At 46.1% G+C, this 12,565-nt stretch overlaps 1 protein-coding gene across 1 annotated transcript; it reads left to right on the forward strand.

The window, feature by feature from the left end:
* Positions 1 to 5,549: 5,549 nt before the first annotated feature.
* On the forward strand, positions 5,550 to 11,969 carry LOC136508170 (putative phospholipid-transporting ATPase 9). The gene is given in 13 exon segments (XM_066502832.1): positions 5,550 to 6,597; positions 6,599 to 7,036; positions 7,236 to 7,295; positions 7,297 to 8,672; positions 8,824 to 8,934; positions 9,040 to 9,316; positions 9,409 to 9,497; positions 9,635 to 9,743; positions 9,826 to 10,029; positions 10,138 to 10,263; positions 10,378 to 10,476; positions 10,625 to 10,816; positions 10,903 to 11,969. Coding segments are annotated over 13 exon segments (3,819 nt in total). The 5' UTR covers positions 5,550 to 6,564; the 3' UTR covers positions 11,608 to 11,969.
* Positions 11,970 to 12,565: the final 596 nt, after the last annotated feature.

A 12,565-nucleotide genomic window follows, 5' to 3' on the forward strand; every position in this document is an offset into this window, starting at 1 on the left:
GACCGGATCGGAGGTCAAGACATGCGTATGTACTCTGTACTCTGCCATGGATGATGACGATGAACGGACGGAAACAGAGATTCCAGTAATCTCCAACTAACACGTAACTGAATTTGACTCTAGAAGAGGAGAATGAAGCGAGAGGGTGACCAAGGGACACGACGCGTATGCATACAAGGAATTTGAATTTTATTTGTAGCGATGGCCACGCCCATGCTCCCATTTCTTTTCTATTTTCTATAATATATAAGACGTGTACTCCATCAGCCAACGATTCAGAATCGTTATTAATCTTTAATTAACCAACACCTAATTTAAAAATTGTAAAATTTAGACCATGAATTTGATACCGTTGGATTTACATTCGGAGACACTGCTTGCATATGACATCAAACATTTTAATATTATTATGATATCTTCTCCTTCGGCAATTGTTTGTTTCTTGCCCAAGATTGTGTGTTACAACTCTTATAATATAGTGAGTTAATAAGTGGGCCGTCATTGTACTATATATTATACGCGATTCTCATCCATGATGCCTGAAGTTATAGATTTAGATCACTAATGTGTCTATTTACTCCAATCCTAAATCCAAAAGCAGCAGCCATGCCACAACTCAGTTGATATTGTCCTGTAGCGTAGAATCCGACATATTGGTGCACATGGTAGCGATTCCTAAACTATTACCTGATTCTTGTCCAGGCCCTCAAACTACCAAATACAAATCTAGCTCCCTCAGATAACTAACTAATTACCCTAATCTCGATTCAAAGCAGCCATGCCACATCCTCAAAGTTGATGTAGTAATTCAATATGGAACCCAATATGTAGGACTATAGCAACCCATTCCCCAACCCCTCCTCTACCTCATGTTTCTCTCTCCTCTCTCGTGTCTCCTCATCACTCGCTGCCTCGTCATGTTTGTCTATGTGCCCCATGCCTCTTTGCCTCCCAAGGCTTCCTCCACCTTTTTCGCTCACTTGATGCTCAAGCAGCCATACTTTCTCATGGTTCGAGGTGGACGTACTCATAGGTGCGGTGAGCATGCTCACACGCACGCTGGTGGGCCACACTACGTGAAAAACAGTTTGTAGCAACGGGGCTTTTTTTAGGGACGACTGGCATTGGAGCAGCCCCTACAGTGGCAGTGTTCGGGCTCCAGCACAGCAGCTGCCCCTACAAATGTCACAATAGGGGCGGCTGGTAATACGAGCCGCCCCTACAAATGTCATGCCCTGTGGACTTCGCAACTCAGGTCCGCATCTGCCTCCACACCCTCGGTCTGTCCCTCGCCCCCCCCCCCCCCCTCCTCTCTTTCTCCAACGCCACCGCCCCATCCATCTCTCGTCGCCTCCCCCTCCTCTCTTCCTCCAATGACACCACCACCCCTTCCTCTTCCACCATTGCGGCCACCATCCCCTCCTCTACAGGCGCGGCCACCACCCCTCCACCGGTGCAGGCCACAACCCCCTCCTTTCCCCTCTTAGATCTAGATCTAGAAGGGTGGGGAGGTGGGGCTTCCACTGCGTCATGGCGTCCTCCCGGATCCATTGCTCACGTCGTCGCCGCTCATGTCATGCCCGTCGTCGAGCCGCCCACGTTGGAGGGCGCGGGTACCTTGTCTTCCACCGCTGCTGGTGCCGGAGGCACTTACAAGTCGTCGCCGAGAGCCACGGCGAGGGCGCAAGGGGTGGTGCGGGCTACGATGAGGATTAAAAGAAGGTCATCCGCGTGTCACTGCTCCACGTGGTTGCGATTTGAACCCACTCCTCCAACTTGCAGTTAGATCCATGTCCACTCAGGCGGGATCGATGTCCACTCTGCGGCTAGATCCATGTCCACTCAGGCAGGAGCGGCTAGATCCATGGCCGCTCAGGTCTCCTGCTGCTGCTGCGGTGGGGGACTCTGCAAGGTTTTTTTACCTTACTGTTCCTGGTCGATTTTTGTACTAGCTCTGATATATGGTGCATCTGTCGATATTTTCCTGTATATAGGATACCATGTCCGTTGATTCAGGAGAAGGGATCCTATCAGGCACTGTCAATTCAAAGCACATGTAATTTCTTGTACATGTTAGGCTATTCTATTTACATATAATGTAAAATTCATCTGCATTAGTGAAAGCAGTACACTGGTTTTAGATGAAACATGCCTAAGATAACTACATAAGTACTATTTAACATGTATTCCTCTTCCTGTTTGATTCTTTTACTATCCACTACTCTTGGATCCTCATTGCAATATTAAGAAGTCCATGTACCGTCTACCCCCTGTGTTGGCTGTTATTTTCAAAAGATAGCTTTTATTCATGAGGCTGCCATAATAATGTGCTCATTTTCGTGAGGAAAGACATGTTGGTTCTATTGACATGAATCAGTTAGTACCAAGGAATGTGTTTTTAATCCACCATTTAAAACTCTTAGCGCCCTATAATCACTAATTGGGAATCTAGAAAAAAAAGACAATTATTATGGTTATACTTGAAATTTATCACATTAATTAAGTCTCTGTTATCTCTTATAAAACCATGAGAAGAGATGCATGTTGTATACACCATGGATTTTTAGTACAACCACATATGAAAAATTGTATAGTATACTAATATGAATGGGGGCATGTGAGTTTTAAGTCAACCAGTCGACTAGTGGTTATGACTAGTGGTTCTGTTATTAGATTTTTTTTCACTAACTTTGATGTGTGACCAACAATGATGTGGATGATGATTTGTAAAAAAATATGGGCATGTAGGTTCTAAGTCAACCAGTCGACACTAATTAGAGAGGTCTGTGCACATATTTGAATCTGAGTTGATTCATTTTAATGTCCTAGGGTTGTGTTTGTTTGAGTGTCAATGTGGATGGCAATAGTTGCACGATTTCTGCTGGTGCTTTGAATGGTTTACTGAACAATATTTAGAATATCCAAGGTGACACTTTCTTGATTTTCTCTTAAACTGTAAATTCTCTGTCTTAATTTGACAGCACTTTTATGGAGCTTTTGTGATTAATAATTCATTTCTTAATTTGTGTGCCTATGAACCTATCATTACAATCTGGCCTTGTCTTATTAGCATTTAGATTTAGATTTAAAATAGATACAAGAAACCTGTAGTCATCAACTAATTATCAAGGAACCTATAGTGAATTTGACTTGCCTAACTATTTCTGTTTTCTGGATACAGGCATTAGATTACTGCCATTTACAAGGTATTATGCACCAAGATGTGAAGCCCCACAATGTTATGATAGATCATGAGCTTTGGAAACTCCGACTGATAGATTGGGGCCTTGCTGAATTCTATCATCATGGCAAGGAATATAATGTCTGTGTTGCCTCTAGGTAGCTGCAGATATGTGACAATGTGAGTGCGTAGCCTGAATATCTAGTTCAGGTAGGTTGCAAATCTTTATTTTTTCATGATTTCAATCTTGTCAACTACACTTACACTGTATTATGTATTTGTATCCCAAGGATATTTAACTATGGTCTTATGTTCTGTTTGCAGCTGCCCATATGGACATATGGAAAGTACAGTTAAGATGAAAGTACAGAAATGATCCATGATGCTTACTATTCTCGACTATATCTTGCAAAGGTAACTACACTCCCAAGGAAATTATATCACATAAACTGTCTTTTTTAATGCATTGGTCTGAAAAAGCATTGCAACATGACACCAGATGAGGAATGACCAAAACACTATTAGTTTTGACCTCAAGCCATCGGATGCTATCAACATTGCTTAGTACTCAGCATATTAGGTAGAGGAAGCCACCACTCTCCCTTATTATTAGCCTTACCTGTGTATATGGGGCTGTTGGTGGCTTCTTTTCTTACATTTTTCTCTTTCCTAGCATCACATTGAGTTAACATATTATTTCTCATATCGTTGGATCCATGTTTTCTATTCGTGGGAATCATGTGTCTCAGAGCATTACCACAATGCTATGATATTCCTTATTTCAATTTACAAATTTCTTGTCTTATCAACGGCAAAGTTGCCCTGAAGTGTTACATATTCACTATCTTGATCTCCTTTGTCCTCTATTTATAGGAGCGGGCTAATAAGATACGGTAAGATCTTGAGGAGCTTGTGAAATCTTTGAATGAGCAATGCAAGATATATGGGTTGAGAGCTAAGCCAACTACTTTAGTGGAATTTCCTTCTGGTAATTTAGTGAGATATTTAGTGGAGCTTGTTTTGGTTGTGTTTCTTGTTTAAATGGATACTGTACACTAATTCTCTGTCTGTTAGCTATGAGCTAATGTAAAATACTTTAGTTAGATCTTACTTCATGTATATGAAATTGCTAATTAGCAATTGACTACTATGTGTATAGTTTGATGTGTCATGTATGGTATATATAAGCTTGTAGCATTGAATTATATATGTTCTGGTCGAATTTGAATTGTAAATTTAAAAAAAAATAACGGAAAAATATACTGTAGGGACGGTTCTAGACTAAACTGCCTCTACAAATAGGTATTATAGGGCGGCTGGTGTTACCAGCCACCCCTACAAATCGATTTGCAGGGGCGGCTGATAACACCAGCTACCTATACAAATCGATTTGTAAGGACGGTCTGAAAACCGTCCCTATAAATATATGATTTGTAGAGATGGTATGGTAGGAGCGGCTAGCCGAGCCACCTCTACAAAGCCTCACCAGCCGTCCTAGAAACCATTCCTGTAGTAGTGTCACTGGGCAAGTGGATCCATGCATATAGCCGCATGGAAGACACAGTGGAATTCTAGCGACAAGAGGAAGAGAGTTATGAAAGGGAGAATGAGTTGAGACTATATGGATAGATATGTTAGGATGTAGGTGTGCCCGTTGCTTTAGAGTTAGGATTTAGGTATTTAAATGGTTGATAGACATGTTAGGATGTAGGTGTGCCAGCTGCTTTAGAGTTAGGATTTAGGTATTTAAATGGTTTAGGGGATGTTTGGTTCCCCGCCACCATACACCACCATAATGAAGGCTTTTTAGAGTAATTGTTGTTGTTGTTTTATTGGTACTTTAGTGTTGCAGTCACAAACTTTTTTCTAGTGTAAATTGCTGCCACAGTTGTGATGCCAAAAATCTCCGTCAGTGTGTGGCAGTGCCACAGATGGAGTGTGGTTGGTTGTGTGAGGCTAGGAACCAAACATCCCCTTAATAAGCTATATCTAGAAAACCTGATAGTTTGGCTAACATGGCGTATATGGCTAGGCTACGGTGTTGATGCTGCATATCAATTTGTAGTTTATTATTTGGAACACGGTGGATGAAAATCAATCCCATATAGACGGAGATAGGTAAGGCAGACTTATCCGACCCCCGATTGGGATAAACAATCTGCCTCCAGCCTTTTTCTTAAAAAAAATAAATGATCGAATTTCAATCAAGTTGAGATTAACCAACTTATTTGTGTGGCCGGTATCTTCTAGAAGATTGGAATGGGAGATGAGAGAGGGTGAGGAAGAGAGCCATCGCATCGCATCAAACAGGCAGCGCGAAGACTAGAATTCTTGGCGGGCGGGGCAGCCGGGCAGGTGGGTAGGGAGGGGGGAGGCAAGTCAGCCATGACTGAGGAGAGGGAGCAAGGGAAATAAATAAAAACGATGGAAGGAAGGAAGAACTCCAGATTCACATCCTTCCAAACCCATGAGCTGAATAGCTGATTAGCATGAGCATGAGGCAATGCAAAGCCACCTGCTGCCTCGCTCTGGGTCCCTTCCCTTCCCTTCCCTGCCATTGGGTAGTTTGGTTTGTATGAGCAATTGACCGGGCGCGGCGGGCAGCGCAGTCAGACGAGACCGCCGCGGGAGGGAGTTGAGGAGAGGACAGAGGACAGAGCTAGGAGGCAGGCAGGCAGAGACCGGACCTGAAAGCGTAGACGAGTGAGACCAAACCACCAGCAACGACTTGTCCAATTCCTGACTCGCTCCCCTCCCCTCCCCTCCTGCATCTGCATCCCCTCCCCTACCAAGAAATAAGGCCTGCCTGGAGGGAGCTGCAGGCCTTGGCCGGCCTGAAGAAGAGAGAAGAAGAGGCTAGACGAGACGGACAGGGAGTGACTCTTCCTCTGCCTCCCTCGTCTTCATGTATTATTCCTTGATTTGATTCAGTCTCCGCTGTCTGGCAAGGCAAACGCGGCCATTCCTTCTTCTTGGCTTGTGCACGGAGCTTTCCAAGGCAACAAGAAAGTTTTTAACTCCTCCTGCTAATCTCCTAGTACTACTGTATTTAGCTAGCAAGCATAAATTGAAGGGAAGTGGTCCGATTCCGACCACAACTCCCCTTTGTATTTGCTAGCTTGTTCCTTTCTTCCCTTTCCTTTCCATCTGGGTTTGTGAGCTCAGCTTAGCTCAGCCGCCCTCCCAATTCCTCCTCAGCTTATCTCAGCAGCAGTTGAGTTGTGGTATCCAGTTATTAGCAGCTAAGGAGGGAGAGAGGGAAATAAAGGGAGCTCTTTAGTTTTGATTTCATTCAAGAAGGCGGCGGTGGCAGCAGCTTCTTCATTTGTATTGTATTGTAACAACAAGAGTGAGTTCCCAATAATACAGTACAGTACAATACAATGGCCGGCGAAGATGATGGCAACACCACCAACAGGGCGCCGGCGCCGCCGGACCCGGAGGTCCGCCGTGCGCCTCAGCAAGCTCTACAGCTACGCGTGCGGCCGACGGCCCAGCGTGGCCGACGACCACTCCGTGTCCAGGATAGGAGGCCCAGGCTTCTCCAGGGTGGTCATGGTCAACGCCGCCGCCGGTGAGCCTCCAGCAGCAGCTGACCTGCTGCAGCATCAGCAGCAGATCACCGCCACCACCAACTCCATCTCCACCACCAAGTACAACCTCTTCACCTTCCTGCCCAAGTCCCTCTTCGAGCAGTTCCGCCGCGTCGCCAACATCTACTTCCTCCTCTCCGCCGGCATCGCCTACAGCCCCCTCGCCGCCTACAGCTCCTCCAGCGCCATCGCGCCGCTCGTCATCGTCCTCGTCGCCACCATGATCAAGGAGGCAATCGAGGACTGGAGGAGGAACCAGCAGGTCGGGTCCCGGGCTCCCGGCCGGTTACCAGTTTTTTTCATTTCTATTCTTTCTATTTCTACCTGTTATTTGCTATTCACTCAGGCTTAATAATTGCTTAATCGCTTCTTCTGTCAAATTAATTGATTATTAATTAGTTACATAATACTCCAATAATAAACACGATATCTCATATTGAATGATTAATAATCCATCCCAGGACACGGAGGTCAACAACAGGACAACTCAGGTCTTCCAGCAGGGTGGGGATGGGGATGGGATGGGATGGGGATGCTGCCTGGAGCTTCCGGGATGCCAAATGGAAGGACATCCGCGTGGGCGACATCGTCAAGGTTCACAAGGACGAATTCTTCCCGGCTGACCTGGTCCTCCTCTCCTCCAGCTACGAGGACGCCATCTGCTACGTCGAGACCATGAACCTCGACGGCGAGACGAACCTCAAGCTCAAGCAGTCTCTGGAGGTCACCTCCACCACACTCCCGGATGACGACAGCTTCCGCAGCTTTGCAGGCGCCGTCGTGAGGTGCGAGGACCCCAACGCGCACCTCTACACCTTCGTCGGGAACATCGAGATCGACGGCCAGCAGCACCCTCTGTCGCCGCAGCAGCTCCTGCTCAGAGACTCCAAGCTCCGCAACACCGACTTCGTGTACGGCGTCGTCGTCTTCACGGGCCACGACACCAAGGTGATGCAGAACTCCATGAAGGTCCCCTCCAAGCGGAGCAACGTGGAGAAGAAGATGGACCGGGTCATGTACCTCCTCCTCTTCTCGCTCATCGTCATCTCCGTCGTCAGCTCTGTCTTCTTCGGCATTGCCACCGGAGACGACCTGCAAGACGGCAGGATGAAGAGGTGGTACCTCAGGCCTGACGACACTGAGATCTACTACGATCCAAACAGGCCAGCGGTGGCAGCGCTGCTCCACTTCTTCACGGCCATTATGCTCTACGGCTACTTCATCCCGATCTCCCTCTACATCTCCATCGAGATCGTCAAGCTGCTGCAAGCGCTCTTCATCAACAATGACATCCACATGTACCATCGCGAGACAGACACGCCAGCCCACGCGAGGACGTCCAACCTCAACGAGGAGCTGGGTCAGGTGGACACCATCCTCACAGACAAAACCGGGACTCTCACCTCCAACTCCATGGAGTTCATCAAATGCTCTATCGCTGGAACCGCGTATGGCCGTGGTATCACAGAGGTCGAGAGAGCAATGGCGAGGAGGAAAGGCGCCCCGGTGATCCCCAACCCTGACAATATGGACAAGGGCAATAATAGTGGCATTCAGCAGCAGCAGCATATCCTGTCGTCGTCTGACTCCGAGGGTAATAATGATAAACCTGCAGTCAAGGGATTCAATTTCGTGGATGAGCGTGTCATGGGCGGCAACTGGGTTAACCAACCCCGCTCTGATGTCATCGAGATGTTCTTCCGGCTGCTGGCAGTCTGTCACACGTGCATACCTGAAGTCGATCAAGAGTCGGGCAAAATCTCATACGAAGCAGAGTCTCCTGATGAGGCGGCCTTTGTTGTTGCAGCAAGGGAACTCGGTTTCACATTCTACAAACGCACTCAAACAGGCGTTTCTCTGCGTGAGTTAGATCCCTCGTCTGGGAAACAAGTCGACAGGTACTCCTATGAGCTTCAGTTTTCTTTCCTGGAAAAGTTTATTTCCTTGTTTGCAGTAGTATTAACCAAAAATAATCATGAGTCACCTCACACTGACAGTATTGTAGTAAAAAAACTACTTTTTTACTATCGATCTCTTTTCTTTGGGCAGGTCATACAAGATCTTGAATGTCCTTGAGTTCAACAGCGCGCGGAAGCGGATGTCAGTAGTAGTTAAGAATGAGGAGGGGAAACTATTTCTGTTTACTAAAGGAGCTGACAGGTATGTATCTTCAGTAATCTCTAATCTGCTGGGATGTGTTAAAATTATTCTCTCTCTGTTTAATGCCTTTCTCTTGACTTAATTCATCTCGATATATATGTGCAGTGTAATGTTTGAAAGGCTATCAGGTTCGGAGAGTGCATACAGAGAAGTGACCCAACAGCACATAAATGAATACGCTGATGCTGGTTTGCGAACACTAGTTCTCGCGTACCGTGAGCTTAAGGAGGATGAATATGCATATTTCGACAGGAAGTTCACAGCAGCTAAAAATTCTGTCAGCACTGACAGAGATGAAAAGATCGATGAGGCTGCAGATTTGGTGGAGAGGGATCTTATCCTTCTTGGTGCTACTGCTGTTGAGGACAAACTACAAAAGGGGGTGAGTGAATCTTCTTCCATTTGGTAATCTGTGGCAATCTATCTAATAACAAGTCTCTTCAGTTTGCTCATATCCTCCGTTCTCTTTTCTAGGTGCCTGAGTGCATTGACAAACTTGCTCAAGCTGGCATCAAGATATGGGTGCTAACAGGCGATAAGATGGAGACTGCCATCAATATTGGGTAGGCATCATGCCATATTGCCATCTCTTAGCTTCTGAGTTCTGACAGTTTTGGTACTGATGGAATGGAAATTCTCCTATCCTACTTGGCAAGTTTAGTGCAGGGACTTAACATATAACACTTGTTTTTCCCTTCAGATACGCCTGTAGTCTATTAAGGCAAGGGATGAAGCAAATAACAATCACTCTGGAGACAGCAGATATCATTGCGTTGGAGAAAGTCAGTGACAAGACTGCCTTAACCAAGGTAGGGGGAATAATATATAGCTCTGTTTCTTCTAAAAATTAATATATATAGCTCTGTTGACCTTATGCTATATTAATTGCAGGCATCAAAAGATAGCGTGGCACGGCAAATAAACGAGGGAAAGAAGCTTGTAAATGCATCTTCTGGTGAATCCTTCGCCTTGATCATTGATGGGAAGTCTCTTACATATGCACTGGAGGACGACACAAAGGACATGTTCCTCGATCTTGCAGTTGGTTGTGGATCAGTCATTTGCTGCCGTTCTTCACCCAAGCAGAAAGCTCTTGTAAGCTCAACTAATTAACCGGCATCTCAAATGAATCTATCTTTTAATTATTCTCTCTTTTTTTTTTGCCATTATTTCTAATGAACTGGTGATATGATTATGATGCAGGTGACTAGGCTTGTCAAAACCGGAACGGGTAAGGTCACATTGGCAATTGGTGATGGCGCGAACGATGTGGGCATGATTCAAGAGGCAGATATTGGTGTTGGGATCAGTGGCGCTGAAGGAATGCAGGTTTGTTGGTGCATGTGTGCTACTCTGTCTGTACTAGTTTTGTCTTGTGTCCAAAGGAACCAGCTTGCATTGTGTTGTAAAATGTAATCAGCTCCGATCGATATTGCTCTGCAGGCTGTGATGGCAAGCGATGTTTCCATCGCCCAATTCCGCTTCCTGGAGCGTCTGCTACTTGTCCATGGGCATTGGTGCTATAGCAGGATCTCATCAATGGTACTAGATGTAACACTAACACACACGCATGTCATGTTTAGCTTTAAATTGAATAATATATAGAACGCTCAGTCATCATCATATATATGTGATCCTTGTACAATGAGGAAGAAGCTGATGAACGTCTTATGATTTGTTTGGGGGACAGATTTGCTACTTCTTCTACAAGAACATCACGTTTGGTGTGACCTTGTTCCTGTACGATGCGTACACGTCGTTTTCAGGCCAGCCTTTCTACAATGACTGGGCAATGGCGTGCTTCAACGTCTTCTTCACGTCGCTGCCTGTGATCGCCATGGGCGTCTTCGACCAAGACGTTTCTGCTCGATTCTGTCTCAAGGTACTGTATATGTATGTTCCAAACACTCAGATATGCATGATGGATATGCCCGATAATCATTGACTTGATATGGCGGTGCAATGCAGTTCCCGATGCTGTACCAGGAGGGCCCTCAAAACCTTCTGTTCCAATGGCAAAGGATCATCGGATGGATGTTGAACGGCGTGGCCTGCGCTGTGATCATCTTCTTCCTGAGCACGGCGTCGCTGCAGCACCAGGCATTCCGCAGCGGCGGGGAGGTGTCCGACATGGCGACGCTGGGCGCCACCGCCTACACGTGCATCGTCTGGGCCGTCAACCTCCAGATGTACATCACGGTGAGCTACTTCACCCTGGTGCAGCACGTGTGCATCTGGCTCAGCATCGCCCTCTGGTACATCTTCCTCCCCGTGTACGGCGCCATCACGCCCAGCTTCTCGACCACCTACTACATGGTGTTCGTGGAGGCGCTGGCGGGCGCGCCGTCCTACTGGGTGGTCACCCTGCTGGTGACCGCCGCCGCCCTCATCCCCTACTTCACCTACGCCGTCGTCAAGTCGTGGTTCTTCCCGGACTACCACAACAGGATCCAGTGGCTGCGCCACAGGGAGAAGGCAAAGGCCCACCCTGACCCGGAGACCAGCGCCGACGTGGAGCTCAGCCAGGTCCTGCGCCAGTTCTCCGTGCGCTCCACCGGCGTTGGTGTGTCGGCTCGCCGTGACGCCACGGCGGTGCTTCGTCACCTCAATGTGGATTATTCACAGTCACCCACCCCCGGTGCAGGTGTCGTCGTCGTCACAACAGATCGATGAGGAAAATCATGCATTAGAGTTTACGTAGAGTACATCGATCATTGTTACACATACATACATAGATGTAATTATGTAAATACAATACAGGAGGAAGGAAAAGCATGCAGGCAGGTACGTAGTTGAAGGAGTACCTTGTAGCAGTGTAGATGACGAAGGCCAGATTTTTGAAACAAGACCAAAGTAGCTAGAAATGGTGTACATTTGGAAGGAAAGGATGCAGGGAGGGATAAAGTTAGTTTCATTCTTTAGTTTTCCCCTAGCTCGTTAATGAATTTGGGGATGATGTTTTTCCTTTAATTTGTTCTTAATAATCCTATCTACCCCAAAAAAGGATAGGAAATAAAGCCTCTTCTCTCTTTTTTCTCTTTGGGTAACCCATTCGTGAATAATTAATGTGTGTCTTACAAATTTCACCGTTTTAGGACGTTCTGTAGTCCCTTCATGGCTTGTCTCTTGCCGAATTTTATTGTTCAGCGCAAAGGGATTATTTGCCCCTGCTTAAATGGAACTAACAATAGGGAAAAACATATATGAGACACAATCGATTTTTCTCTCAACAAGAAATGGCTTCTAGCCGGGGCAGAGCCAAGGGTTTAGAAATAGAGAGGACCATTCAAACCGACAACAACTATGAATCACGAAATACATACACAGTAAAAATATGCATAACAATCAAACAAATGTTTGCGTTACGATACAAAAGAAAGCTAAGAAACTTAAAAAGCACTGAATATTATAGAGAAAAAGGAAATAAAATTAATTAACCATATTTAGATCTCTAACCTTCATCCGATATATCCACTGCTTAGGCTAGAAAAAGAATCAAGATAATAACAAGAATATAGGAGATAACAAAGATAATAAGAGGACAAGGGCAAAAGGGTATGTTGGAAAGTAGCGCTTCCCAGCAGGTGGTATGGAGGGAGCCTTTGCCCGATCGGATGCCCCAGGCGAAGGT

The sequence above is a fragment of the Miscanthus floridulus genome, chromosome 1 (genome assembly GCF_019320115.1).
Source record: "Miscanthus floridulus cultivar M001 chromosome 1, ASM1932011v1, whole genome shotgun sequence".
NCBI classification, from domain to species: Eukaryota; Viridiplantae; Streptophyta; class Magnoliopsida; order Poales; family Poaceae; genus Miscanthus; species Miscanthus floridulus.